A 27964-nucleotide genomic window follows, 5' to 3' on the forward strand; every position below is an offset into this window, starting at 1 on the left:
GTTGGTGTGGCTGTTTGCGTAACTCCGTACATACAACAGCTATATAATTACTACATTATACTTGTTGTCTACTGACACTTTTTCAGCGGTGCGCCTCTCCCGACTCAGCGATGTCGATGAGCACGGAGAGCATGCACTTCGAGCGGAAGCCAACGTCTTCACAATCCAACACTGACTCAGCCACTTCATCGCTGTAGAACATTTCACCGTACAAGAAAAGAGCGAAGACATGAATGCCTACCCCTATGCGCGAAAGAGGCCTGATGCAGCTTCATTCAGTTTAGAATACTTATGCTAAAGGTGGAACAAACCTTGCGTCCAGGAACCCTCCAAGAACTCTCCATTTGTAAAATGACCGACGAAGAGTTATTGATCGAGACTGATAAATTGCCGCTCAATCGCATTGCTCGAGCTTGACAAGCTGTCTTTAGATTTACAGGTTCTAGTTCGTAGGGGAAACATTCGATGATACAAAATCGAGAAGAATCTTTTGTGTCAAGTTGGAAAGGGTGACACAAACCTTTAGGGCAACTAACCTGATTCCTGCTGATGGAAATAATCGTCTGATTGTGGTGAAGATGTTCTTCACGCTGGTTATGGTGGGAGCGATGAATTTTAGTTATTTTACTACAAGAAGTAAGCCTACGTCGGGGAGCTGCACAGTTAGACATGCATCCGTTCTGATAGGAGAGAAACAGCTGTCAGATAGAAGACTGAAGAAGAAGAATTGATTATTTAAGCTCAACCTCGTCCTGATCGCCTAAGTAGCCTGAGCGCTACCGCCGATCAGGAACATTCGAGAACGGCTCAAAGAATGAACGAAAGGTAAAATCAACTAACGGTGATGAAAAGTCAGTCAAATCCAGTAAGGTCGTTTGCGCAAAACGGCATACAGAGCCATGGCTGACCTAATGACTCAATGTTAAACAGAATGAACCGAGCGTCAATTCCGTATGACGAAGCAGGTCTGACGTGCGTCTGAACGTATGCGTCGTACTCGATTCTGCAAAAGACCTGGTAAAGCAGCGATGCGAATGAACATATGGACAAGAAGAGTGTTCGCAGGCAGATGTATGTGCGATCCGCGCCATAGTCCTTCCAGGAAACAAAAAACCTAGCAGGCAATTTTAAAAGCTGAATTGTCCGCAGGAAGCACACGTACATAAGCTATAATAGCGGTTTGCGTGGCCTTATGAAACACACGCAAGTACGCAGAATATGCAAGGTACTCAACCGTGCAACGAAACAAACTAGCCTGCGCAGGATCTATATGGCACGAACTGCAAGCTGAAGTCACGAAAACAGCAGTACCATTATTATTGTGTCAGTGCAAGTATAATAAATAGTAGCCCTTGTATATATGGTAAAATGAAAATGGTACAGGTAACAGGCGGAGAGAAGTGTATATATATATATACACTGTCAACAGAAATAAGCAAAACCCATGTACGCATGCATAACCTATAAAACGACGATGGGAAGGAGAATTTTAAAAGCGATTATACAGACCTTGACGCACCACGTACAATAAATAGTGCTAGATACTGGCTTTCCTCTTTCTACAAACTTTCCTCTTTCTACAAAGTAACGTTCAAGCCTAGTTGGTTCTTGACTAAGGGAAAGTTGAGAGATATGCAAAAACTTAGCGAGGATTGATGATAACCTACAGGGGTTTACGAATTCAAGGTTGAATGAAAGGTGTTTTTTGTTGCAAAGAGTGACGGTAGGACACACCCATGCATAAGAACTATAAGGCAGAATGAAAGTCGACTTTGGCGTCGCAGCCAAACGTTGACTAATAAAGCCAAAAGCTTTTAGCAAGGAAACATGGTCATTAACGAAAAAGATGACAATGATTGCATTGAAAAAGCTTATAATAAATGAGGTGATTTTGTGATGCAGTAGATGTAAGATATGTTAAAATGCGACGGTTTAAAAAGACATAAACGATAGCAATCAGAATTCACACTTTTCAGAGACAGGCCTAGCACATGTTTATCATCTTACGGAAATACACACAGATCGTCCGAAACGAAAGCTACCACTAAACACTGAAAATTGACGACGATCAATCGTACAACGTCTGTTATAATTACAACAACGAAAGAAGAGCAACAAAAGAAAAAAGAAACACTGGAGATTCAATTTTGCAATGTGTACCGAGTAGTTGAAGAAACAGCTGATTATTATTTTAGCAGAAAATTTCGACTGAGTATCACGAAGCGAGCAGTGTCAGCATGGATGTTGCCCGTCTCGACGAGACAAAATCGATTTTAATCATACGACATGTCATTGAATGGGAAAGACGAATCGATCTGTTAGGTTTTGGTCACACGGGCTTGTACTCTATTCAAGATTGTTGATCAGCAAGTGTTTTTGCCATAGGGTGCGACTGGTTCTTAGCTATAATATCAATATTTAGTCGTTTATGTAGACTCGGCTGGCATATTATTATATGGCGAAACATCTCTTGACGAAATGCTGCCCCGGAGCCTACAAATGGCTGCCCTGGAGCCTACAATTGAGTGCTATGTGTGCAAACAGAAAGCAGTAACTGACATGATGGACCAGACCTTGTCCAGAGCTTGATTAGGTCGTCTGTAGTCTATACTCATCCAGCTGACATGCGCGAAAATACAGTGACAATGAAACAGCCGAGGACAGAAATACAACAGCCGTAAATGATGTTCGAAAGTCATGCTTATTCATAATAAATAAACTTGACATAATAATAATTAAGACTAATAGTAGTACTGCTATCCGCAAGGCACCGCACCAGATAACTATATTATTAATTAAATAGGGATTTAAGCAGGTAAAACAAGCAAAAACAGTAGAAAAACGCCGCGCTAACAAAACCAGTGAAGTGAGGAAAATGCAACCGGTCAAATAAATCGAAAAATGGCTGTTTTATTACAAGAGAGCGAGTGAAAAGACACAGATAATACGAAAACAGATATAAATATTATATTATTACCACGAGGACGGCGACAAACTGAACCACCTAAAAAGAACGAGCGAAGTTAAATCGCTTTATTTATACTGTGCAATAAAAACAAGCAAAACTTCACTTTCCGAAAAAAATGTCTGTTCATTACTCCGGTTGTTATCAGGCGGAATGTACAGTCGGCTAGCTTTCGAAAAATTAGGGAGCAGATTAGTGTCGTCACATCGACTGTCTTGAATAATCCGAGACACCGACAAATTCTATCCGCAGATTCATTTCTCAAACCATAGCACAATGTGAGCGTTTACACACTATGATCTTGTTCATAGAAGTTCTCCACTGACGCGCGTAGAAAATCAACTTCTATGGAAAAATCAATATATATAATACTTCTAAAAGGAGATTGCTATCAGAGTAGCTGATCATCTCTATAATAAAATTTGCACTTCCAAGTACCGTTTAACCATATATTCCTTGGCCGAGCAATTATTATACGATGATGGATGAGCGTACATGCGATGCTCCTAGCGAGACGGAACCCCAAACGGATTGTTTTGTGCGCAGCATCAATCAGGGCACCAGTACGCACAGTGTGGAATAAATAGAGGTTGCTTAGTCATTGAACCGGGCTGAAACTTTGCATAGGCCTACTCACATGGAGTGCAGTCAATGAATATGAGTTGACCAAGGAAATTTCTAGAGAAACAAAGGGAAAGAGAGATGTATGCAAGAGTAGCGGTCAGTAAAAATGCCGCAAGAGTCGTGGTCGTCATGATGGCGTGGTCACAATAGCGGGAACACAAGCCATCGAGGAAAAGCGTTCCAGAAAACCGGATGTATATATACAGAAGTACTCGCTAGCAACTATCAGAGTTATCTATCAGAGACATTTTGATGTCTATTTTGCGTAGCGTACGTTATGTGCCGGTATTCCATTAAACCTTATGCAAAGTGTGTGTATTTTACAATTTTTGTGTACGACTTCACTGCTCTGTTATTTGAACTGTTTTAATTTGGCAAATAGACTACTAAAATAGAAAAATCTCCAGAACAGAGAGTTACATCAGGGGTAAGTACGACAGTTCGATGAAGGAATTGCGATGGAAAAGCGTGAGTGTATTTTTAAGTGAACTACTTCCAAATATTACAATGATTAGGAAAATAAAGTTCCTTAACTCTATTTTTGCGAATTGCTAGTATTGCATACATCTCTTTCCTCTTTGTTTGTCCAAAAATATCTCTCATTTCCTTGGCCAACTCATGTTCATTTATAGCGCTGTTTGCACGTCGTTCCTAGGACTCAGTATCCTCATCAGTTGGTTTAAAAGGTTGATTGCGTCTCTGTGGGTACACGTACCTAGATAATTTTCTAAATTCAATGTTACTGCACAGGTCCATGTGGGTAAGCCTATGCAAAGGCTCAGCTCGTTAAAATGATTAAGCAAGCGCTATTTATTCCACACGGTGCACACTTGTGCACCGGTTGATGCTCGCACAAAATAATCGATTTGGGGAGTTCCGTCTCGCTAGGAGCATCGCATGTACGCTCATCCATCACCGTATAACTGTTCGGCCAAAAAGAAGTAGCTTTTCCTTTTGTGCCCTCATCGTCATCAAGGTGACATTTATATGATGAATGGAACGATTGCCGTGCGGTTTTTCGGGTAATCCTTAAACTCCTTCTTGTAGTTGCGATGTTTACCGAGTGCCCAAACAGTCATCTGGTAAAAACCGGCACTTGCGAATAGACCAACCGGCAGGGTGTTCGTCATAGCTGTGAACGCTACCCAAGATAGGACCTCGTATGTGTAATTAGGGCAGGACACAAATGAGAATAGCTGGGTGAATGGGTTGGCAGTCGGGAACGGAATACGACGCTCTTTCGAACCAGCAGGTCGCAGATTTCGTAAAGCCAAATGAATGCTAAAGTTTCCAATCTCTGCTATCTGAAAAATTAAAGTGAAAAGGGGAAAAGATACATATAGCAAACGTAAGTTTTTATTTACTCGATTGGAGTCACTGAACAGTTACTTTACTACGAGTTATTGTGCAATCGACGGCCTCGTAGCCCGTGAAACAAGTGATAAATTTACATCAACAATTCGATTCTTTGACAACAAACTTCTTTTGAAACAAAGCAAAAACAGACTTGATTTTGCTTGTCAGCTCAAGCATGTTTACGACGCGTCTGACTTGATTTTTTTTTCGCTTTCTAATAATTTCATGGCTACGAGATATTATATACTTACCGCGAACAGAACGAAAGCAGCGTATATCTGACGCTTGCACGCCGGTGGAGTATACAGAGGGTGGTTTATATAGTAGGCAATGTACAACCCGAAGCCCCAATAGTATCCGCAATTTTTAAACAGGTTGAAAATCGGCATCGTACCGTGAGAGAAGCGATGAATAAACATCGTTTCTAGCAGACGTTTGACGTAATGGAACGCCCAGCAGCCTGCCGCAAGGCTGTGAATAGAAAAGTTACAAATCGCATAGAAAGCACAAACTAATTGTAATTGTAAACTAATTGTGTAACTTAATGCTAGTGATCGAGATTGCTCCATACAACGACAAAAGGAATTGAATTCTACTCTTTTGTGTGTTAAATTAAGGAAGTTAAGGGAAAATATAATGTGTCCTCGTCTGGACATATAGGTATATAACCCTTGATATATCAACTTACTGCACGACGTCCGCGTACGGTATACTGGCCGCCTCGGCTCCGTAGAGTATAGCTGGTCGTGTGTACGCAAGCAGGTAAAGAACTAAGGGTCCTGCATATTCGAGTAGGAATACGGTAGTCCATCCTATCTGAGGTCCGAGATCTTTAAGGTAGAGCTGCTGCCCTGCCTTAATCCCTGCCGTCTCCAAAGTTACACCATCCGAGAGTGCTTTCGACTCTTGCAAATAATAATAATCATCAATATCATTCTAATAACAAACATGGTATTCGCGAACAACGAAAAAGTGATCTATGGATTACGTAGTGGAATGGGACAGAAAAAGTTATTAACATAACTGTCTCATTTTGCCGTGCATATTTAAGCTAAAGGCAGTGCTTGCCAATTGTAACATCGAACAATTTTTACGAAAAGGTAAAAGGCATTTGTCGAAAACCAAACACAATTATGCTCCGTTTAGTAGTGGTGTATAAACTTCTAAAAAGGTATACGAAGCAGTGCACTTACTAGGGTCAATCTTAAGGGCTTGTCTTTCAGGGGCCAGACCCTTCTCTGAAAAGGAAAACAAAAGAACTTGTAGCTTATGTAACGTGAGTGATGTCAAAGGATGATAGAGTTATTCTTGGCACTTATTAGGTAAACACAAAAGTAGCCAAGTAACTCACTCTGTAAGGAGATCTTCTTCTTGACATCGGCGATTGTAGAAACGGCGGTGAGCTACAAGAACGAATTCAGTTGTCATTAAATACAATATTGCTATTGTTTAACAGTCGCTGCAAAACAAATCAGACTAACTGCGCTTCTGTGTAAAAAGAAGCGTCTGTATATTATAACATAAAAAAAAGCTTACAAAGTACTAATTTTCAGAAGGAAACACTTACCCCGGATATAGTGCACACTTCCTTCTTCGACGAACCCTGAACGATATGGATCTGTAATCGATATCAATAGGAAGGAACATAAAATTGTTTTACTATAATATCTTGTTTAATTATTATTAAGGTCTTGTGTAAAGTACACTAATTTTTTGAATATGCATTACGTACAAAGACGTCATGTAATCCGCTATTCAAGCCTGTGTGAAGCTCGAACTGCCCCTTGACCCGCGCTCGCAAGTGCTAATGAAATATGTATATAATACACGGGTTACAAAACAGGTTTCTAAATTCATATTATAATTGTGAAACAAAATACCAGTGTAATTATCACGATTATACGAAACGTTGCTATCGGGCGCTTGTCAATCAAAAATACTCCTCTTTAGAAACTAGGCAGCTGGGAATAAAAGCGTCGGACCTAGCTAACCCATAGAATATCCCAGTTCGTCGCAACCGTATCAAAGAATCAAATACGACAATTGGCCTCAGCGCCCAGTAATTCCGTTTCCTTTAATATTTCTTCATATATTACACCCATGACCAAAATGATCTTTTCCCTTTTGCCAACATACTGTGATACGCATAGATCATTGCCTAATTATATTCCGCTTTCGCGAAAACGAAAACGTTATTTGCGACCTACACCCCCATAGATCAGAAATAAAGGCTCCTTTCCTTACTGTAACAGACCCACTTATACTGCTCGAAATGATCAAATCTGATGACAGAAAGCAGCTGTGTCTGATCAAGGGCGTTCACATCGACCGTGGGACATCGGTGATCATGCAGGGATAGTGGCAAACTGGTCTAGGCCGTATGCAGAGTAACGTAGTATCTTCTACTACGACTTCTATTACGTCTGTGAGATTATACGCGTTTCATGATGTCAACGGCGAACAACTTCCTTCCCGCTTTCTGCCACAAGTGCGGACATCCCAAAATTGTTTACGCTTTGAGCGGATGCCCTTTCCTCGACGAAGCCAAGAGCGAACTGCCACGAGGAATTGTAGAAGAATAGGATATAATTGAAGTATAGACAATGAAAACCAAACTGAATGGATATAAATCGTGAAAATAATGAAAAGTTAAAGATTTAACTATTTCAAATAATCATAACTTTTCGCAGGTTATTTCCTTCTCACTATATCGATCCTAGTGTTTGCTAAATTTCGAACGCTCCAAAGGTCATATATTACTAACTACGGCTTTTAGATCTTATTATCTAAGTAATAATAATAATAATTAAATATTGTGTACGGTCCATTTCACATATAAGTGGAATCGATTACGTACATTCTGTGACACGCTTTGGTATGGCAAAATCATTTATTTTTGAGAGCCACTATGTGAAGTCGAGTTACCCTTAAGAATAGCCTAATTGACTAACGTTTGACCGACTTCTTGATCTAGTAACAAACCTGTTTGTTTTAGCTACTCAGTAAATCGAATACGTCAAAAATGACAGTTCCTTCTATCGTCGAATGTTGATTACAACTATACGATCAGTGGTCAAAATGCGGGACGCCCCGCGTCACCATCCGATTCCGCAAAACCCATCACAAAGCCAATAAGATCACCCTCAACGAATATTGTAAAATTCATTTTTTGTTGTCTGTTGGAGAGGAAAGTCATAACGCGCCAAGCATTTGAAGGGAGAACACTTCAAAAACGCCTTGTAGACAAGCACATGGCTAAATCACCTAAACTTTGGACGAGACTTACAAATTCATACGCACGGCCAAGCTTACCATCATTCGCGTACATACCATGCAAAAGTAATTACAACCCTCTACTAGACTTTGAGCACGTAGATTCAAAACAAAAGAACTAACCTCGAAGGAAGAGAGAAAGAGTTAGGTTGATTTTGATGTTTGGATAATTTCACGCTGATTTAGATTGTTTTTAGCTACTACGTGAATGGAAGTGTTACCCATAGTGTGAACTGCAGGATTCAACATGACGCATGCGACGTCGCAGTTTAACAATCCTGTAAAGGGAACATTACCTTTCTTTCTCGGGTCAATATTATAAATAACTGACCTGAAATAGAAATTTCGAATCTTCAAAATTTGAGTAAATGTCCACTGAGTAAAGGCCGTTTTTCACGTAGTATATTGCTCGGTCCAGTTAACGCGTGAACCACAAGAGAATAATTCTCATTGGCCGCCTGGTGAAGACGTTGGTTATTTAAGGACGTACTGTAAAATCCTTGGTAGCGAGATACTCTGTCAGGAAAAACGGCGAGCTTTTAATAATCACACTTGCACCGTTCATTTTCTTTTGATATTACTATTCGACGCTATTCGTTCTAGCATTGCGACGTAGATATCAAATATTTCTTAACTAGATCGTTCTGTGTCGATGATCTTCGTCACGTATTTTAACGTCCACCTTAACATTTATCTACCAGTTGGCTGGAAAAAAACAATCGGCTACACTTAATATACCACATAACAAATTGAACTGAATAGAAATCTACAATAACATCTACCTATTCCATACAAACTAAATGTCTGAGAAAAACGAAAGTTCTCTCAGTCAAAACGTAAGAGCGTTCCACACCGTACAGCTAAGATCCTTATTAAAAAAAACGCTAGATTACTAATCATAGCGATATATCTTCTACGTAAATACACTGCTTCTTAATTAAGCACTTATAACCTACGCCAGTTACGCCTCGTTACGTCACCTCGCAAAAATGTGCTACATCGCAAATATTAAATATAAATTTCGTAACGGGCGACATATTTTTCAAGCTCAATTTAAAGACAATCACGTTTTTTTGTGTTTTATCATTCGACAATGCCAACCTTTCAAAGCTACCTGTGCCCGCAATGGCCTCAAGTGCCTTCACATCCGTGTGACTGCCACTTAGCGAAGACGAGTCGTATCATAATCTCTATAGTACCTAAAAATAAATATAGTCGATCTTTTCGTGTAGTCTAGCACGAAACGCCGGATCGACGATGGCTACGGTTGGCAGCAGCAGTAACTGACATCATCACAGCGCGAAGCCGGCTGATACGTATTCTCGAACAAAACTAAGATGCCGCACTCTTCTAGACTTACTTCAGCTGGTCAGTTCGACTTTGTCGTGCAATATTTACGGCTGACTTCAATAATGCTAGCAAATACTGGATGATGTATGAAAACTCACCTCCATTGCGATAAGTAACTGGCGTCAATGGCAGCACTATCCTCTACACGCTTCAACGTCAGCAGATATTCCAAGTCACTGGCCCGACAGCGAGATGCAGGTGAAATACGGGAGAGAGGTATTGCGAACAGAGATAAAATCAGCTGAATGTCTGCTCTCTTAATTAGATACAGGAGCCGCCATAGAGGAAAACCAGAAAAGTGGAGAAGGCTACGTACGGAAGTTTCGTCTGCTTGTCAGAAGCTAATATGGCGTTGACGCCGAAGAAGTGCGCCGGGGAAACACAATTACTAAGGGGCGAAAACAAATTAAGATTTGATTGAGAAACTGTTAGGGTAAAATGGGCAGAATAAGAATATACACTAAGATAAAAATATATACTCATGCATAAGATATAGTGCACGATACACAAGAAAAAAACAGTTTAAAACAACAGTAGAGTTCGCATTGTATTACAGCGGAAAAAACTGCTTGATTGAAAAACACTTACACATAAATGGATTTTGTTTTAGCAAAAATTGATTCCGTTCGTAATGGTGAACTCGGTAATACATAAATTGTTGAAATCTAGTAGCTTCTGGTTGCCCGACACGTTTCGTTGAATCGGACGCGGACGTTTTCCTATTGGTTGATCGCCACATAGATACCTAAAAAAGGCTTATAATAGGACAATGCGTCTATTCACTTAGAAAGGGAAGGACGTGGAGAGGAAAATGTGTCGATATACTAAACAAAAGCTGTTGTGCTTAAATAGAGGTACGTCTGAGGTAACATATGATTTGCTCCTTTTTAGCCAAATGACGTAGGATGTTTTCAGATCACTTATTATAGTGCCGCATTTCTCGTGCTGACATTTTAAAAACGTATAAAGCTTTATGTGACTTCTGGTGCACAGCCAAAAACTCTTCTGTGGGAAAGGACGAAGGCCGATATAACGCCATTTTTCCTCGTTTATTTGTGATTGTTGTCGTCTAATGTGCACAAATGCTTACACAGGTGATGAAGAAAAAAGGGTTTTCATGATGTATCTGCTGGTCGGATTTGTTCACTAATGACTAATTCGACCTAATCGTGCAGAATGGTGAGTTGGCTTATTTTATATATACGATATCCATCCATGCAATAATTCAGGTTAACTGCTGCGCAGCATTAACAGCGAATATGCTTGTTATTACAATCATAGAAGCCCGTTTTCGTTTCACCTTCTTTATATAATTCTTCAGCATTTACATCTTTATGTTACATCATTACACTGTCTGTTTTGAAGAATGTTATACATTTTTAAAGTACGACGGATACGTAAAAAATTGTTCATCCACAAGTTTTTTTACAATAAATTTCAAATGGCCAGCGCTCCTTTATAACTCATCCTTAATAACAACTTTATTACTCTTACTTATATTTACTTTATAACTCGGACTGAAAAATGGATATACCCAGTTCGTGTGTCTTGGGGTTCATTCTGCATTCGAACATTAAACAAAAAGGAATTACATCAGCCTTTATCCTATTGAATACAAGGGAACTGAATTTTATGGACGTCCACAATTTCTCTTGAATACAAGGGAAATTATAAAATCCATGAAAAACGTGCACATTCTTCATATGACCGTTAGTGCTTATTTAAGAAGTGCTTTCCATTTCCACTCTATTTTTTGCCACTATGCAATTCGTGTAGTCCGTGCAGTCGGCAAACTTCCGTAAGAAAAAATGTATCGTACCGTCTTGTCTCCGGACAACGGATGATGGAGTACGGCTCCATCGTTGCGGAGACAACTTCGCGAAAATCGGCAAAATTCTTGGAAGGAGCACTATAACAAAGAATTCGTACATTTGCTCGGTGAGTACATATCTAAATGCCAATATAGGTTAGTTAGTAACAAAAGGAAGAAAAATATTTGCAATCATAGCAACAATATGTAGCCAAAAATATGAATAATTTTTTAATCTGCTATCAGAATATATCTTTCTGATGATAGAACAATTTGCGCTATAGGTCGCAGGATTTATTGTGATAGATGTCGTATACTACGCAAAAGGTTAGGAAAATCAATAATTTGTTTCAGTATTCTTTGATTGATTTTGCTTTAATGAAAAAGAAACAGTTATTCCAAACGCCAGTGAATGATGCATCTAAAAAGTTTTCGAACTTTGGCCAAGGTATTCTGTTCCGTCTACCGTATACTTCCAGCCTTGCTCCGTTCTTCTTCTGTGCTAAATTTGCTGGACGAAAAATCTTCCTCTAGGCAAGAAGAAGTACTCAAATCTCCTGGTTTACGTCTCAATCTCGTTAGACGACTTAAAAATATATATATGCTACGTATATATGCCAATATATTAAGAGTATGAGTGCTGTGTTCTGGAAGGATGGCGGAAAAAAAATTTGCGTTAGATTTGTTAAAAAAGTGATAAGAGCGCGCACCATTCGATAAGTGCTTCTGGGAAAAAGGGTCTTCGCAAAACATATCCGAAAGATCGGGACGGATTACAGGTTTACTAAATATATATCTATATGAAATTACTGACTGAATATGAACCATTCAAAATCGATAATTAAGCACACTGAAGCGTTTAGAACCATTTATTTAGGAAGCTCTAGCTCATAATAATGCTTTGACAACCAGATCACATACGAGAATGAAAGGTAAAAGCGTATCACTGTATTTTTTCGTTAGACTTCTTAATGATGGTTTTATTTTTTCTTTCTCGTCTTATAGCTCCACTTTGAAGAATCCTGCTTTACGCGAAAGGGTGGCTTATGCCCCGAAGCCGTACCTACGAGATTTTTGGATGGACCAGGAGATGCTCAAGGAGATGTTCGTCGCTGTAGTGTACCTCGATGTTCACGAACCGAAAACGAAGCACTTCTGTTTAAAGGACGGCAAGCATTTCGTTCCATTGGTATCGAAGCTGGTGCCGATCTCACCAAGGGCTGGATATGTGACGTAAGTAGTTATGGAAGAATTCAATACAGTTTTAAAGAGCATCCTTTAGTTTAACGAAATGTTCAGGGTGGCGCGCATAAATTGAGTATTTTTATTTTGTGCCTATGACTGCATTTAAAAGAACAAATATTTCAACAAATTTAGTTACGTATGCTAGAAGTGTCATTCCTGACGGTCATGTTTATTCAATATAACTTTCACTCACCGTGATTTTGCCGTGAATTCGGAACTAGGGAAGACTAATCATTTTTAGAATATTCCTCCTTCGATCTGTAAATAACATTTTAATAGTATCAATAGGTTACACACTACATTCTGGAGTTTAATTTTGAGCTTACAACACTCCAAAAATACAAAATATAGCGAGGGCTAAAAACAGCCAAAAACTTATCATAGGGGCTTATTTGGACAACTTAATTTGTATTAATAAGACGGCCATGAATTTCTGTACCAAAAGTCCTAGCGTATTAAAAATCATGTCATTCGATTAATAACAAAGGTTTTCATCTCAGCGGGGGGTCTGTCCTGCAGTTAAAAATTAGATAATAATTTACCTTCGTTTGGATTCCAAAAACGACGCATTGTTATTTGCATTATGAAATGAGTGTTTTGTTCTAGAGGAAACTGGCTTTTATTTAGTAGAAGGAATACCAGATGAATGCATGCCCGTTACGATAAATAGCCCGCCAGAGTTTTTCCCAGTTTGCACAACCCGTAGTTTTCATGTAGTTCACAGATGGGGCGTCACTGTTTTAATCTAAACACAGCAATGAATTGACAATGATTACCGTCGCATCGTGTGTTTCTGTGTCGCAAGCGAGGCAATTGGAATGACCTGGAAAGCTTTGTTGAATGTGCAGAATTGTTTGTTTTAACACATGATCCGACAGATGGTACCACTGGCAAAATAGTATTATCATTAATTGATAAATAAGGCCCCCAGTATCGTTTTTCATAAAAAATACTGCTAATCCTATTATGGGCCTACTTGTAACAGGAACATTTCGAGGAGGAATGTATTGATGACCGCGGTCGGCTGAAGCCCGGTTCAATGCCAACCAGAGTTGCTGAGGTGCGACAAGATGACGGAGATGGTACCGTCGTTAAACATATTTCCGTTCGCACCATCCACGGATCCAATCGTAAGTTACAACGTTTTTACAAAGGAACTTTTAATTTAGAAGATAAGTATAGCCGAAGACGGACAATGTGATGGAACAGACAGTAATTGAGAACTAGCGGAATTTAGTACTCTTTTATCATTTAGTCGATTTGTACTGTTTAAGATACGCGCAAAGAGTTATATGTGGCATCATAAACTCTTTTTCTAGTGTTTTGTGCATCTAGATTGGATTGTCCTAACAACTGCTTCTGACACCAAGAATAACAAGTTCCTAGATCCAGCAGCACTGTGTATTTAAATTGATTATCAGCTCGGAATATAGATGACTAATTCTAAACTAACCATCAACGTCTTTCAGTCCTTCTTTATATTAATGGGATATGCTTTTCATCAAAGTTTACGCTTAATTGAGATTTCCACGAATTGATTTCCAGGACTTCTAACTTGGTTGTAATTATTTCACAGCTATGCTCTAATAATATAGCCAGATGTATTTTACTTCTGTTTATATGTAAATGTATATGTGAATGTCTTACAGCAGTCAAGCTAATTCTGACTGATGATATTGTGGAGGACATTGTAGACGATCTAGAGGAAGTTGACACCAGAACGGAAAACAGCAATCTGAAGCTGCAATTGCGACGAGCACACGAAGAAATTGGTGGGATAGCCTTCTGCATTTATGTTTGATATCTAAATGCCTTCTATTTATCGAAAATCATAAGCATTCAATAAGTTGGCAGCTTCATTCGTAACAACTTTTACGCTGAGAAATTGTTTAGCCTACAATACAGTCCCTAAGAATTTTGCGCTCTTCCAAAAGCTATATTTGTTTCTATCTTACAGTAATTAATACATTGTCATTGTATATATTCATTATAGATTTTTGATGTTAACGGACGCCAATTGCAGAATCTCTAAAAAGGACAATAAGTCTCCTGCACAGCGATATTAATACGAAACGCAGCAGAATTCAGACGCTTGAAGAGGAGCTGGCCCAAGCCACCAGTTCGTGGAGACAGTTTGAGGTACGCATTGTCAACGAGTAGTTAACCGCTTAGGCCGAAAAATCTTCAGGACGTTTCCAAAAGTGAACGAGAGACATAACACCGATAATTAGATACAGTGGAAACTATCGAAGACGAGTGACAATAAGATGAGCGATATTCTCGCGAGTACGCCCATTACGAGCTCGTTTGTATCTGTACATTTATATTATACATCCTTGTGTATACTCATTGTAAACTACAGACAAGCATTTGTATTTGTTGTGTTATATAAATAAAAACATAAACGTATTCACTGTTTTTCGTGTAGCCAGAATGACAGCAGTTACTCAACTACCGTTGTTAAAATTAATGGCTCGTTTGAATTTTGCGCCACTGAATGACCGCTTATCATTTACGTTTGTCTTGCCAAAAGGAGCAACGAGCATCCATTAAGTTTTATGCAAAAAATAAAATCAATACTGCGGATGCAGAATGACACTAGGCACAAGTAAACATTAAATTTAAGTGTGTCGAACACGTTTAGAAGTTTAGCGAGGATGATTCTGTGACAGCAGTCACGAACGAGAACTGAGGTGCTTCGCACGGCTTTTCCAACTGTCAAAAAATCGTTCGTTATCAACTCAGCCGTCGAGCTGCACAGTCACCAAGGAATACAACCAAAAAATAAAAAACTTGGCGAGTACACCTGGTGTAAGAAACCGGTACTGTGGTGCAACAAGTCAAAGGTTCTCTGTCACAATAATGCACCGGCTCACCTTTAACCACTTATACAACATTTTGTGTATGCTGTCCGGACCCTAAACTTACCCGACTCACCCCGATTCAGAGCCTCCTGCGGCTCGTTCCTATTCCCCACAGAAACTGACGAAAAGCCTGAAAAGGAAGCGTTTCGACACGATAGAAAAAGTAAAAGCAAAATCGTTGACCGCTTTTTTACCGAGAATATGACGTGCTTTTGGACTGGAAAAAACCGTAGCATAAGTGTGCTACAATCAGCGAAAATTGTCTTGACAGCTGGAACTGAAACGATCAAATATTTAGCGATATGGAACAGATGACATATACACCTTTCAACAATGTCAGTCAACGGTTCAATGAAAAGGACACAAAAATAAACGCAGGATGGCATTTTACGACGAAGACTTAATTTATTAGAATAATATACAAGTTAATAAAAGTTGGCCATTTTTCGTCTTCGTTTTTAGATCTTTTACACTAACGATGCTGCGGGAAAGCAACAAAGGTCTTTTTTTGTCCGATTTTGACCTATACAATTTCGCAATACATTATATTTAGTTTGTAATGGTCTAATCTTACTTCGTCAACTGTAAGATATGGCTCAATAATCTTTCGGGACTACAGTTATTAGAATCGCTGATTTTAATGATTCTAGTTGGCATATATATTCGAAATTATCTGGGTCTTTACAGTTCTTTTTGTAGCTTTTTTATATACACCAATCCTTCAGTTTTAACTGATAATTATTATTTTTGAAAAAAGCTATTTAATTTTGGAGTTCGCAAACTAGACAATTTTTTTCCGTGTTATGAAAATATAGTTGCATTTCTTTAAACATGTATGTTTAGGTATCTTCAACGTTACCATTTTCATATCACTAGAAAAAATCGGTGAAAACGATTTAACAATCTTTTTCAAAGCCGCCGCTTCACTTTTTTGATCTAGCCAATTTCTTTTTAGGTTTGGAATATTTGGCCTCAAGCGCCGCCAAGAAATCATCTCCCTCAGGAGCGCGTCTTTTTAGTATTAATTCCAGACTGCTCATCTCGTTCTTAACTTTTTCCGCTTCTTTTGCCTCACGGGCAAACTTCTTTTGCCGTTTGGCTTTACTTGAAGCAGTTTCCTTGGTGAAAGCCCTATATTCAGGAATCTCTTCATCATCGATCATTTTTTGGAGAAGGCTGCAAAGACTGAAAGACGTATTATAATATCACTCAGTAAATACCTTTCTGTTAAGTATTTCTATATATTTTGTCTCTTATACAAACATTAATTGAATAAAACGACGTTAAATAAGCTATATTTGATGCTATTAGTTTAAGTACGTAGTATTGTCAATATTGTTTTCAACAACACATTCCCAATCATTCTGTAGATACTGTCCCGAAATAATTACATCCCAAAACATTAGCCTATTTAATTGAATTGTATGTGAGAAACCATCATGCTTCCTCCTATCAAGGATCACGGTACTAGCAAATTTCAGTGTGCAAAATGGGCTTAGAAAGTTGCACTCGAAGCTGCAATACCTAAGATGCCAGGCAGGTGCCATTTTCCCTGCATAGAAATTCAAAATTATCATTTGAACGGACATGGGCTTCCGCAGTCACGGCATTACCGGTCACTACTCTCCTGGCACTGGGCTTAAATCGAATTTCAAATTTCCCGCGCTCCCCATATACCGATTTTTACAGAGCAGTTTTAGCAAGACTGAAGCGACTGGTGTTGCCACGATCGCGGATGCCTATATTTGCATAAAAATATGCATAATTTTTAAACAGGGGATCAACACAGATGTGTTACTCCTTGCATTTAATGCAAATGTACGCACCGATCTTCATCATCGACATCGTATCCAATGAAACATTCTGCAATTTTGTTCATGTCGCCTTTGGTTTTCTCATACGCACGCTTGAGGTCTTCGCGCTCTTGCTCACTGCCGTGGTATTTATCAAAGAAGTCCTGTATTTGGCTGTCGGTCACCGTCGGAAACAGTGTTCGCCAGAAGGATTTCCAGTCTTTTTTCTCGTCAAATGAATCGTCGTCCACGGATCCTGTCTCATCGTAGATCTAAGCGAAAAGCAAAATGTAACATTGTTAAAAGATAGTAAGAAGAATGAACGCTCTTCCCTACGACTTATCACAAACACTCATAAAAGTCGATCAATTGAAGCATGCAATTGCGATATTTTTGAAGTACAAAATAACCCTTTTTACAATATTCACAGTATGGATACAAAATGTGCAAACATGGTATTTCAATGCTGCACCTGACAGGGTTTTTTTTGACGTTACGGCTGTTAGTGAGACCGATAAGATATCCGTATTTGATCTATCTTTGTTTAATTGAAATAAAACTAAATTACTCAAATAAACGTTAAAACAAAGAAAGTGACGGGCCTCTTCAATTCATATGGCAAGCCATACGAAAACTCCTTCAACTTATCGTCTTTATGCAAGGTAAATGGGTATTTGAATAAATGATCTGGTTAAAAAAAAATTACCGCTTTTTGGTGCTATTTTTTATCAACCAAAAATCGCTGTAACATACGTTTTTTTTGAAAGGCTCAAACCTTTTAGTGCTGATGTTTTCATACAAAGCACAAAAAAGCGGCCAGTAAGGTTCACTCATATTCACCATGTTCACTCAGGTTCTAGTAATAGATTTCTCATAGATTTTTTGTTACAGTATCTTATCGTCAACTTCGACTTCGCCTTCTTTCTGCGTAGGTTATTTTTACATTCTATATTATTTCTAGTAGTTGAAATGATCGTTTACGTACTGGAAGAATTACCTGCATAACCACAATATTGATTTAACAAGAACATTCAATTCGCTCTTGCATACCTTGCGCTTTTCTTCGTCGCATAAGATTTCATAACACTTGCAGAGAATCTGAAACTTTTTCGTAAACTCTTCTTTATTTTCTTCATTAGCTTTATCTGGATGACAGAGCAGGCTTTTTTGGCGGTAGGCCTTTTTTAATAGATCAGATCGGACGGACTTTTTAACACCCAGCACCTCATAAAGCGTGTCAGCACCGAAAATCTCCTTGACATCATCTAGAAGGCCCATAGCGCCTGCAGTTCAATCAGGTTATCTACAACAATAGCGCTTCTTCTTTTGCATACACCTGACGGGTTTTATCGTCACAGAAATCCGATTTCAACAGAGAAGTTGTACCGAACTCGTTGGTAGCCTATTCTCAAGCTTTATTCGAAGCGGCGCGAAAGTTTCTGAGTAAATGGAGACTTGAACGGTTGATGGATACCAATACAACCCGACGCCAAAATGGATTATTGTGATTCGACTGCGAAAAGAATGCAATTTATGAAGCGTTTCGCATTGATATATATATATATATATATATATATATATATATATATATATATATATAGAAAAGAAATAAAGCAAAGCTAGAAAATACTTTATGGAAATATAATCTTGGACACATGTAAAGTTCATACCAGAGGAGCGCAGCTTAAGAAAACAAATACGGCCATAGGAAGTCTAGTAGGATTATATATTATTGTGCTGTTCGTATATGTTTAGTCGCATCTGTAGTTGGATAGTATGTTTCAACGTCTTGGCTATCCATGCCGAAATAAAATTATGTTAATATTATTCAAGAACAGTTTTTTTTTGTATTCTGTAAATATATATAGCAGTATTTCTATTTCGAAGGTTTTTGAAATATATTTTTGAGCTTTCGACACAAAAAAGTAAAAAATACCATATATTCTCTTAAAAAAAAAGTATGTATTAGAAGAAGCGATGATATAGCATAACGAACAAAATGAACATCGAATCGGGGTTGATTTTAAACTCAACTCGGTCTACAGGCATCAAAGTTTTTTTTTAAAGCAAATGCATTTGAAGAGAACGCTTTAGGCTGAATTAATTATCAGCTCTGCCTCAATAATGCTTCTTCAAAGACACCTTTTTCTAGTGCAAGAAGTAGGAAACAGTTAACGTATTATCAGTATTTATTTTGCAGACAGCAATGGCAACAGATGCTATGAACCCTTGATGGGTCGAAAACAGTTGTTCATTAGCAAAAAATCAAAACTTCACCTCGTGCTGCGCAGGGGAACTTTTCAGTTGCGATCAAGTAAAGCATATTTCGAATAGCACGAAATATGTAAAGTGACTTAGATTGGAGTTAGATGTGAGTCTTCAACAGCTCTGAAATATCAACTACTAGGAAATAGCTGACTCCATTAAAGGTTCTACATCCTGCGGTGATTCCAAAGAAAAGCACGGATCAATTATTTCAAAAGTATTAATAAGCAAAGTAACCACCGCTGACATTCATTGTCGTAAGCGACGTAACTTTAACGCGGTCGCTTCTTATCAACTTTTCATGGGTCCAACGGCGATCCGCTCGTATGTAAATTAGGTTGAGCGTGTTCCCTGTTTTGTTTGTTATTATCAAAAGCCTATAAGAATGAGAATCGCACTCGGAAATAGCTCTATTAATATTTTCATGTAATAGCGTTTTATCCATCGTACCATGAAACTGAATACGCTCGGAAGTCAAGATCCGAAGATTTTTTTAGATTTTAACACTCGTTTCAACGAGCAACGTATTCACTATTATCCATTGTCTGGTTTAGATGATACGTGCCTCTGTAGGCAGGAAGAAATTTCTGCACTCGTATACTCTACGCAGCTAGGACATAGAAATCCGTTTTTAATACAGTTTATTATTGACATGGCTACCTAAAATACACCAACGTAGTTCATATACACGATATATTTTGCCTTAATAGAATCTACTTGTGTATAGCCAATTTATACAATATTTGTTTTTCAATTTGTACAAGTTTCTTCAACGTGTAGTCTTGTATATCATTTGGATAAGCATCCAGCACAATCTCAGCTAACAGTGCCACTAGCTCCAAGTTGCTAGTTTCTTCAGTACTTTGAATCATGTGTAGCTTCCAACGGCTCACCCCATGAGGTGTACAATCTTCGAGAATGTTTAAGATAACTATTAGATTCCATGTAGCACCTTCGACCGTAAAACCGGTTTGATTCGTTAGAAATTCTCTCTTTTCAATTAGCGCGATCTTCTGGTCGAACCGCGTAAATTTCTTGACTGCGTGTAGCAAATCTAGATGGTGACGTTCAATAGGGACACAATCGTTCGGATTGTCGTCGAGGACAAAACCGTAGTTTTGCAATAGCGTCCTATTATCATAATTACCGTAGCTGATAAACACTTCTTCGCCCGGCTCGTACCGGCTATTCGAGATGATTACAAAATGCCCTTCCTGTTCACAAAAAATAGGACATTTTTGGTAAACGTTCTTGAAAAAAACAATACTTTGTATCTTATTTTATGCAATAGTTTGTTAGTTGTTTGATTCGTGTGTGCCAGAGATTACTCATGAGTAAAAAGGAGCGCTTCTGTCGACTAACCTGCAAAAAAATTTCTTAAGTCTATTGTAGCCAAAATGAAATCAGTGTCAGTTATTTTTATTCAGTAGATCTAGCTAAAATTGAGTTAGATGTGACTAAAATAAGATAGATACAAGTTTAAAAAACCAATCAGGATTCAAATGCTTATTAGCAGCCTGTAGGTTTTCATCTTTCATTGGAACTTTCATTGGTGTTCACACCGTGTGATACCAATATCATATAATGGCACCTTGAATTGAGTATTCACGCTTGCAGTCCAATGATGGTTCAGCATGTCCAAAAAGGGTGCGAGAACTCCGCCGTGACCTTCGACATATATGCACCGCGTGTTTACAACGCACCAGCTCCATAAAAACTCAGACTCCGAAACGTCGTCGGCCTTGACAGCTTGAAAATACTTTGACAGATTTCTCCAGGACCGAAGAGCAGTAGTACACCACCTGTCTACAGAATGACGATAATTGCTCAAATAGACGATACGCTTTACAATAGGCCACGCATTACCTACATCAAAAACACATGGCAGGCCATAATGACCACAGTAAAAGACTTAACAAAATATATAATTGGTGAATTGTAATATTGGGCACAAAAACTATAGACAGTACTGGATTTAGCAGATCTCTTTTCACCAAAAGCAAGTTGTAATCCTCGCGGTAGTTTATCGAGCTGCTTGTACGTGAACAGGGAATTGAATTCTGCCGGCAAGGAACTGATGTACGGTTGCCAGGTGGAATATGATCCAAGCCGCGTTTCCGCGATGATGAACGCTGTGAGGATCTCTTCAATTGAAAATGTGTTCGGTAGATTTGGAATCGACGCGCGGACCTGCATCATGGGTACAACCAAATTCTCAATTGTGTACTAGGTCAACAACTCATTATATCGCGCATGCTTTTATCTTTTATACCTCCTCGAATTATATTTAACTTATGCTGGAATCAGATAGCAACTGTATTCAGAATGCAAACGCCCTGAGGAATAACTAACCACTAATTATTAATTAAACTAGAAGGTGGAAGGTTGATACATTTATTATAGGTTTATCTTGCCTTTACGAATAAGCAATATCTAATTCGTGGTATTTCGTACGTAATAAACTCAAAAAATGTTACCGAGGTTATCAAAGTGTTGTCGTCACGTATTTGACTTGGCTCTAATACATATAATATTTTGACAATTAAATATGTCAAGAGTAGTCATTACTTTACTACACACGCCACCTTACCTTTACTTTATCGCTCTCATTTGCCACTAAATTACTTAATCCTTGCTCCTTAAGAGTAATTTTTGCGAGTGACGGTTAATTTTCGATTGATCTATTGCTTAAACACAGTTTTGCAATTATTTTTACTTTACACATTTGTTTCCCTGCCATATACTACTATTTCTAAGTTTGTAGGCAAATATCAATATTTACCTTGCTTTCTGTGATTAATAAACTTTCCGGAAGACTAATTATAATATCTCCAGGTTGCACGGCATTTTGACAAACCATGCCCCTTCCTGATGATGTAACAGCCAATCGCAAGTTACATTTCGATGGTCGAAAGCCTTTAGCAACTATCCATGAATACAAACCCCGTACAGTAATGTTCCTTATAAACATTTGGTTGTAACGTCTTCTTTTGCGATATGTTCGACCCATTTAACCGGACCACATTTCACTTTCGGGTCAGTCAATATATGGTACGATAAGTACGAAAAAATCTATTCAATTCTTGCTTTCGACAGTTATTTCTCTAAATTTATAGATTAGGCAAAATACCGCCATCGAACACAGTCTGGAGCTACTTTCGAAATGTCGCCAAAGGCTACCTTTATTTGAGGCAACAAGCTCTTTATACCTAGCAAAATTAGAGATCTATCACGCTTGCAATTACATGTTGTAAAAATAACTATTCTATTCACGGGAATCGATATTAGTTCATACGAAAAAATGCACATTTTAAAAAAAAGCTCGTTGCCGATTTTCGAAGCACTTCTGAGTACTCGTTCAACAGCTGATTCTTATATAGAGGATAACCCCTACAGCTGATGAGTTCCCGTTTAATTCAGGTGGCAGAAACTGGCTGCTTAATATTTGAAGCAATATAATTGTTTGCTTATATTACTTTATATAACGCGTGTGAGCTATAGTGCTTTACTTTCAATAAAAAGTAATACGAAATGTGATTAATAAATGGTGTTTTGAGTGTTTCAAATAATAACGAAATAATAAATAGTTATCTATTAGAACCTTGCCAATAACTACGTATTAAGAAGTAACCAATGAAATAATAAAATTTGTTACATAAAACATCTGCTTAAGTGTGTTTGACATATATAAATATGAACCCAATGAAAAGCAAAAATGAGGACAAATTATGTGTGAATAACAAGGAGTCACAGCGGGAAAAACGGGCAAACAATTCAAAGTTAATTGCGTCGCACATACCGCCTTTCCTACTGGTCTCCATATTCTAGGAAAATGGCAGATCATTGCCTATTGTCGAATTAAGGCGAGATTGTGAGTCGATAGAGATTCGTTCTGGTGCGGTAAGGGAGCGGTATTGTGATAGCGTAATGCGGCCTCGGATGTACAACCTGAAGCATTAGAAAGAGGCCGAGGTTTATAGAAAAAGTTGTTATCGTACTAGCTTTCTGCTGCCTTAAGCTCTATAACAGTACACAAACAAAAGTGCATGCTGAGTGTTTTTTTATCGAGGTTCGTCAGCCATCAACATAATGGCTGGGCGTGATCAGTGTGCGGCACAAGAACTTACTTCTGGTTGGATAGAGCGAGCAAACAAAGACGGTTCCGCTGCTTATGCCGTCAACGTCGTGACAGGTAACATAGATATCTTGCTTCAGTGTACGCTTTTCATTAAAAGCTCGAAATCCTGAACACAAGCAATACACTTCATTGATATAATAATTGAATAGTTTTAAAAACAGCAAATTAAAATTTCTACAACATATAACTATAGACTGGACAGAAGTGCTAAATATACTAACGTTGCTTCGATGTCTTACTTCGACATTTAGGTCCGAGTACCTTTGAGCATCCTACAACAGGCAAACGTTATTGTGTACCAAAGGATCTACCGTTTGGCTGGGTCGAAAGCTCTGAAAGTAATTCGAAGGTGTTCGTGAACGTAGATACGGGCCAGACAACCTCAGTAAATCCCAGATTGGCATTTAAGGTACAAGGCGAACAGATGTCCCTTCAAATCGCAATCTGAAAATTATCAGTCGAATGGAATTCAATGCAAATCATATTTATATAAAATAATAGTAAGATCCATACTTTCTAAGATATGAGTCTTTACGAAAAGAACTAGAGAAATGATTGGACACTGATCACTGGTGAAGAATGGTGCATTCGTAAATAAAGTTATGTGAAAATCAGATAGGAGACAGTATGTGTACGGGTTATTCGTGCATTTATGACATGAAAGCTCCGGGTAATTCTTCATAATTTAATTAATCCATGAGCATTTTAGCACAAGGCTCATACATTATACTTGAAATGTATAATTTGTTAGCCTTTTTATCATTTTCTTTAATTAACTTTCGACGATTTAGTTGTGCTTATAGATCCTCCAAGGCTGGAAGAGTATCCGCAGCGAAAAACAACAAACATTATTATACTTGTTTTCTAAAACTGTCAGGGTTGCAATGGGATTTCATTAGCTAAAAATCGAGGCTAAACTAATAAGTGTGTCGATATATTTGAATTGTAGGTAGAGGATACACACAAGTACAGACAACGCTTTGATAGCCATTCTTGCTGCTGGGACATCCTCGAAGGGCTCGACCTATCGACGAAGACTATTCTCGTTACAGGCGGAAGCTGTGGCATCGGCTGGGAGACAGCACGAAGTCTCGCTTTTCACGGAGCGCAGGTAAACAGCGCGTGTAGTGCGTTAAGAATCACGGAACAAGCAGATAAAAAGAAACTGTTTCATTTTATTACATTTGCTTTAGATCACATCGATGTTCTGTTCAATTGAAAAAGCTGCTTAAGTTGTAAGTTAGCTACTGCATTATATAGTAGTTCAGATTACTCGATACATCAAACGATATTTTTTTATTGCTCCTACTAACGTCAACGAAGTTGTTTGTAGACAAGTCAGTTTTCAAAGTCCATGAAGACAGATTCTTTCGCGATGAAGCACTGGCGTTTTCTTCTTTTCGGATATTCAAGGCCGATATTTGCCGAGTTTATTAGTAATTACAATGATACTGCATTGCTATTTAGGTCGTAGTAACCAGCAGAAACATGAAAAAAACGAGTCAAGCAATTCAACAGCTCAAGCATGAGCGACCGTATCTTCGAATATCTGCTATGTTTATCGACCTTTGTGACCTTAACAGCGTAAGAACTTTTGCCTTCGAATTCAGAAAAGCGCACAACGCTCTCCATGTACTCATTCTAAACGCGGGTATCTACGGCCATCCACATCAGATAACCAAGGATGGCTTTGAAATCACTTTCCAGGTCAGTCGATGTGCATACGCGATACGGTTGTAGATCGATTTAAGTCAGTGTTAGACGAATTATGAATGAGTTTAAAAGCTGCAAAACAGTTTTACTTTGTAATGAATAACACAGATTAGCCTATTTATCTTTGCGGCAGATAAGGCGTCGTCTTTATATTCTGTTTCCTGGACTGTACTCATGTGTGATCAAAACAGTGGTTGGAGCTGCCCTAGCCTTAACCGCAGAATCTCTAGTTTTAATGATGTTTTTTTTTGAAATTCGCGTACTATCAATACTTGGCTAATGTTGGCATATATTGCAAAGGTAGTTCAAGTGATGTTTAACTGTAACCACATATAGATCTTTTTCAATTTGGAGGTGACTACATCTGAAAATTAAATGTGACCTGTCTGATTTTTAAATTTGAGGGATTGAGAAATTATATTTGACTGTTGACAGAGCAGTAAAAAATAAGTAGCCTGCTGCATTCAATTATGTATCAGCAACGTTTTTTCATTTTATTCCGTCTAATACCACGACAGGTGAATTACCTATCGCAGTTTTATCTATTTCGTCAACTAAGCTCTCTGCTGGTGGCGTCCGCTCCGGCGAGGGTTGTCGTACTTAGTTCAGAATCACATCGGCTCTCTTTCCTTACAATGCCAGCTCATTTGACCGTGGACAGACTTTCGCCACCAGAAAGCAAATCTTTCTGGACTGTTGCCGCATATAATGATTCAAAATTGCTTAATGTATGGTTTGCCAGAGAAATTGATCGGCGACTCGGACTGCGAGGCGTAAAAGCTTTTGCTGTTCACCCAGGTCAGTTATCATCGACCCATATTTACAAGCTTGACGAAAAAAGATAAGCTTCATTAACACAATTTATTGCATTGTAAATAGATATGATTCAGTATACTTTAGTGGAGTTGTCCTAACCTACTTAAGAATTAAAAAACCGTCACTTCGGAATTTTAAAACTTCAATACTAGAAATTCCAGTCCTTACCAAGCAGTCAGATTTAGACATTTTTCTTGCGATTATCAACTGAATAATAAATATAATTAAAAAAAAAAGAGTTGCCTAGTTGTTAGTTAGCTAGCTTATAATGAGATAGCAGTAACAAAGTCTTCGTAAGTGTTTTATGGATTGAATCCTATTGTGTTAACAGGTAATATGGTGAACACGTCGATATCACGATACTGGTGGGTCTGGCGTCTTCTCTTTTGGCTGGTATCCCCTTTCACAAAAACCCTGGGGCAAGGCGCTGCCACAACTGTGTATGCTGCTATCGCTCCAGAACTGGATGGTTTGGGAGGGCTGTACTTCAATAACTGTGCTCCATGTAAGCCGACGAAGCCCGCTCTTGATGACAAAATGGCTGAAAAACTGTGGACACTTTCCGAAAAATTGCTGAAAGGAAAAAACATGAATTAGCTTATAACTAAAGACCTCAATTTGAAGTTGTCTCAATTCTACGCTAAAACATCAATGAGGGAACGCAGTTGTTTTAGATCTATGTAGCGTCTTGTTTATTAGCTCTACGATGTGCTCGATATTCACTCGTCGAACGATATGACTACAACATCTATTGGATCTACCATTTTTTTAACGAAACAGTTTCAGTATTAAACGTAGCTGTACAGATATATTGTCTGCCTCGGACTATGATTGTGACAAGAACGTGGCCATGGTAGTGCGGACCAATCTTAACCTTACCCAGTGTCAATCGAAGCGACTGCACGCTCTTATTGAATTAACCCATATACTTACTAATTTCAGATCTTAATTTTGAAGGAACGATCAACCGCTTATAAATATTTTTTGAAGAACTTCGTTAAGAAGTTCTTTCGTAACTGTGCCTATTAATTTTGCTAACCCAGTACTGGTGCCTTCAGTTTAGTGAAGCATATGTCTGGAATCGCATTAAGCCTGAGTTAATTTTCGGCGAAATTAAATGTGTCCATTATTGAATGAAAACGTCGGTTACTCTTAACCTAACCTAAATTAAAGGTCAAAGCTTAGTTTTCTGCTTTATTTAATTACTGCATTACCTAAAAGACATAATAAAATCTGACTGTAGGAAAGCAAGCTTCCACAACGAGTCTTATTATTTTCAACAACAGCTAAATCGGAAGTAAAAATATTATGCTTTCAACGTGGGCATAATTATGTTCCAATGGTCTAACCTAGCCTGATCGTCTTAGCGTTCCTGGATTTGTTTTTGTAGTAAGAAAAAAAAAAAACAGAAAATTGTCTATTTTGCGGGCCATAGAAGTGAAGTGTTTACAAAACTATTTTGGATTAATAAAACCAGGCCCTACATTATGTTCCTTTTTGAACATTTGATAATATGGATGCCATTTATCTAAATATTAAGATATATAGCCTGACTGGATCATAGTAGACAATACGTATTAGGGGATTATTTTGTGACTTTTGACAACAATTACAGGCAATTGTCATTCCGTTTTTCCATCCTATAACTCTAATTGTTCTTGTTTATTGTTTTTGTTATTACGATATAACATTGTAATAGTCTTGATACCCATATTTTGGTATCTGTCCACTTACTGTAGATTACTCCACTTC

General features: G+C 38.3%; 6 protein-coding genes across 14 annotated transcripts in view; 3 read left to right on the top strand and 3 right to left on the bottom strand.

Annotated features, from left to right (window-relative positions):
* The window catches only part of LOC111269477 (serine/threonine-protein kinase DCLK1), a 93121-nt gene extending 90037 nt beyond the window's left edge, over window positions 1-3084 (top strand). For all 5 annotated transcript variants that reach the window (XM_022849127.2, XM_086972100.1, XM_022849118.2 and 2 more), the window contains one exon: window positions 87-3084. In XM_022849127.2, coding sequence (XP_022704862.1) covers window positions 87-197 — 111 coding nt within the window. In that variant the 3' untranslated portion in view covers window positions 198-3084. The remainder of the gene's footprint in view (window positions 1-86) is intronic.
* On the bottom strand, window positions 2886-9863 carry Sc2 (trans-2,3-enoyl-CoA reductase Sc2). The gene is made up of 7 exons (XM_022849239.2): window positions 9667-9863; window positions 6513-6563; window positions 6297-6348; window positions 6139-6183; window positions 5634-5850; window positions 5197-5416; window positions 2886-4893 (listed from the first exon to the last, which is right to left on the bottom strand). Exons 1-7 carry the CDS (start codon window positions 9670-9672, stop codon window positions 4573-4575), a joined length of 912 nt encoding a protein of 303 aa, XP_022704974.1. The 5' UTR covers window positions 9673-9863; the 3' UTR covers window positions 2886-4572.
* Window positions 9864-10379: 516 nt separating this feature from the next.
* On the top strand, window positions 10380-15032 carry LOC111269575 (uncharacterized). 2 transcript variants are annotated; one of them, XM_022849297.2, is made up of 7 exons: window positions 10380-10422; window positions 10663-10747; window positions 11345-11506; window positions 12384-12611; window positions 13609-13753; window positions 14273-14395; window positions 14647-15032. In XM_022849297.2, exons 2-7 carry the CDS (start codon window positions 10745-10747, stop codon window positions 14781-14783), a joined length of 798 nt encoding a protein of 265 aa, XP_022705032.1. In that variant the 5' UTR covers window positions 10380-10422; window positions 10663-10744; the 3' UTR covers window positions 14784-15032. The 2 variants fall into 2 exon arrangements, with proteins under 2 accessions (XP_022705032.1, XP_022705043.1); XM_022849308.1 differs by lacking the exon at window positions 10380-10422 and having other exon boundaries at window positions 10429-10747; window positions 14276-14395.
* On the bottom strand, window positions 12853-18742 carry LOC111269584 (dnaJ homolog subfamily C member 9). Of its 2 annotated transcripts, XM_086972113.1 has the most exons (4): window positions 18331-18742; window positions 17314-17552; window positions 15552-15617; window positions 12853-12881 (listed from the first exon to the last, which is right to left on the bottom strand). In XM_086972113.1, exons 1-3 carry the CDS (start codon window positions 18556-18558, stop codon window positions 15590-15592), a joined length of 495 nt encoding a protein of 164 aa, XP_086828239.1. In that variant the 5' UTR covers window positions 18559-18742; the 3' UTR covers window positions 12853-12881; window positions 15552-15589. The 2 variants fall into 2 exon arrangements, with proteins under 2 accessions (XP_086828239.1, XP_022705050.1); XM_022849315.2 differs by lacking the exons at window positions 12853-12881; window positions 15552-15617 and adding an exon at window positions 15857-16672 and having other exon boundaries at window positions 18331-18737.
* Window positions 18743-20169: 1427 nt separating this feature from the next.
* On the bottom strand, window positions 20170-22697 carry LOC111269532 (SET domain-containing protein 4). 2 transcript variants are annotated; one of them, XM_022849205.2, is made up of 4 exons: window positions 22328-22697; window positions 21540-21735; window positions 21137-21351; window positions 20170-20759 (listed from the first exon to the last, which is right to left on the bottom strand). In XM_022849205.2, the coding sequence occupies exons 1-4, from the start codon at window positions 22553-22555 to the stop codon at window positions 20259-20261; spliced, it is 1140 nt and encodes a 379-aa protein (XP_022704940.1). In that variant the 5' UTR covers window positions 22556-22697; the 3' UTR covers window positions 20170-20258. The 2 variants fall into 2 exon arrangements, with proteins under 2 accessions (XP_022704940.1, XP_022704937.1); XM_022849202.2 differs by having other exon boundaries at window positions 21516-21735.
* Window positions 22698-22910: 213 nt separating this feature from the next.
* On the top strand, window positions 22911-27473 carry Wwox (WW domain-containing oxidoreductase). Of its 2 annotated transcripts, none has more exons than XM_086972126.1 (7): window positions 22911-22965; window positions 23374-23737; window positions 23935-24092; window positions 24633-24794; window positions 25151-25390; window positions 25915-26194; window positions 26544-27473. In XM_086972126.1, the coding sequence occupies exons 2-7, from the start codon at window positions 23635-23637 to the stop codon at window positions 26807-26809; spliced, it is 1209 nt and encodes a 402-aa protein (XP_086828252.1). In that variant the 5' UTR covers window positions 22911-22965; window positions 23374-23634; the 3' UTR covers window positions 26810-27473. The 2 variants fall into 2 exon arrangements, with proteins under 2 accessions (XP_086828252.1, XP_022704927.1); XM_022849192.2 differs by having other exon boundaries at window positions 22921-23066.
* The last annotated feature ends 491 nt before the right edge of the window (window positions 27474-27964 follow it).

Source organism: Varroa jacobsoni, unplaced genomic scaffold (assembly GCF_002532875.2).
Source record: "Varroa jacobsoni isolate VJ856 unplaced genomic scaffold, vjacob_1.0 scaffold_148, whole genome shotgun sequence".
Classification (NCBI taxonomy): Eukaryota; Metazoa; Arthropoda; class Arachnida; order Mesostigmata; family Varroidae; genus Varroa; species Varroa jacobsoni.

What these genes read in the sequence shown, in the direction of transcription:
- LOC111269584 (XM_022849315.2), bottom strand. Translation starts at nt 18,558, where the DNA reads ATGGGCCTTCTAGATGATGTCAAGGAGATTTTCGGTGCTGACACGCTT. An exon ending in GCGACGAAGAAAAGCGCAAG is followed by an intron (nt 17,553 to 18,330) that starts GTATGCAAGAGC and finishes CTTTTCGCTTAG; the next exon opens with ATCTACGATGAGACAGGATC. An exon ending in GATGTCGATGATGAAGATCG is followed by an intron (nt 16,673 to 17,313) that starts GTGCGTACATTT and finishes TACGTCTTTCAG; the next exon opens with TCTTTGCAGCCTTCTCCAAA.
- LOC111269532 (XM_022849202.2), bottom strand. Translation starts at nt 22,555, where the DNA reads ATGGGTCGAACATATCGCAAAAGAAGACGTTACAACCAAATGTTTATA. An exon ending in AAAGAGATCTGCTAAATCCA is followed by an intron (nt 21,352 to 21,515) that starts GTACTGTCTATA and finishes GTCATTCTGTAG; the next exon opens with ACAGGTGGTGTACTACTGCT. An exon ending in GCGTGAATACTCAATTCAAG is followed by an intron (nt 20,760 to 21,136) that starts GTGCCATTATAT and finishes TTTTGTGAACAG; the next exon opens with GAAGGGCATTTTGTAATCAT.
- LOC111269575 (XM_022849297.2), top strand. An exon ending in AGAATTCGTACATTTGCTCG is followed by an intron (nt 11,507 to 12,383) that starts GTGAGTACATAT and finishes CTCGTCTTATAG; the next exon opens with CTCCACTTTGAAGAATCCTG. An exon ending in CACCATCCACGGATCCAATC is followed by an intron (nt 13,754 to 14,272) that starts GTAAGTTACAAC and finishes AATGTCTTACAG; the next exon opens with CAGTCAAGCTAATTCTGACT.
- Wwox (XM_086972126.1), top strand. Translation starts at nt 23,635, where the DNA reads ATGGCTGGGCGTGATCAGTGTGCGGCACAAGAACTTACTTCTGGTTGG. An exon ending in TGCCGTCAACGTCGTGACAG is followed by an intron (nt 23,738 to 23,934) that starts GTAACATAGATA and finishes TTCGACATTTAG; the next exon opens with GTCCGAGTACCTTTGAGCAT. An exon ending in TCGCTTTTCACGGAGCGCAG is followed by an intron (nt 24,795 to 25,150) that starts GTAAACAGCGCG and finishes ATTGCTATTTAG; the next exon opens with GTCGTAGTAACCAGCAGAAA.
- Sc2 (XM_022849239.2), bottom strand. An exon ending in AAGTGTGCACTATATCCGGG is followed by an intron (nt 6,349 to 6,512) that starts GTAAGTGTTTCC and finishes TCGTTCTTGTAG; the next exon opens with CTCACCGCCGTTTCTACAAT. An exon ending in GAAGAAGATCTCCTTACAGA is followed by an intron (nt 6,184 to 6,296) that starts GTGAGTTACTTG and finishes TTTCCTTTTCAG; the next exon opens with AGAAGGGTCTGGCCCCTGAA.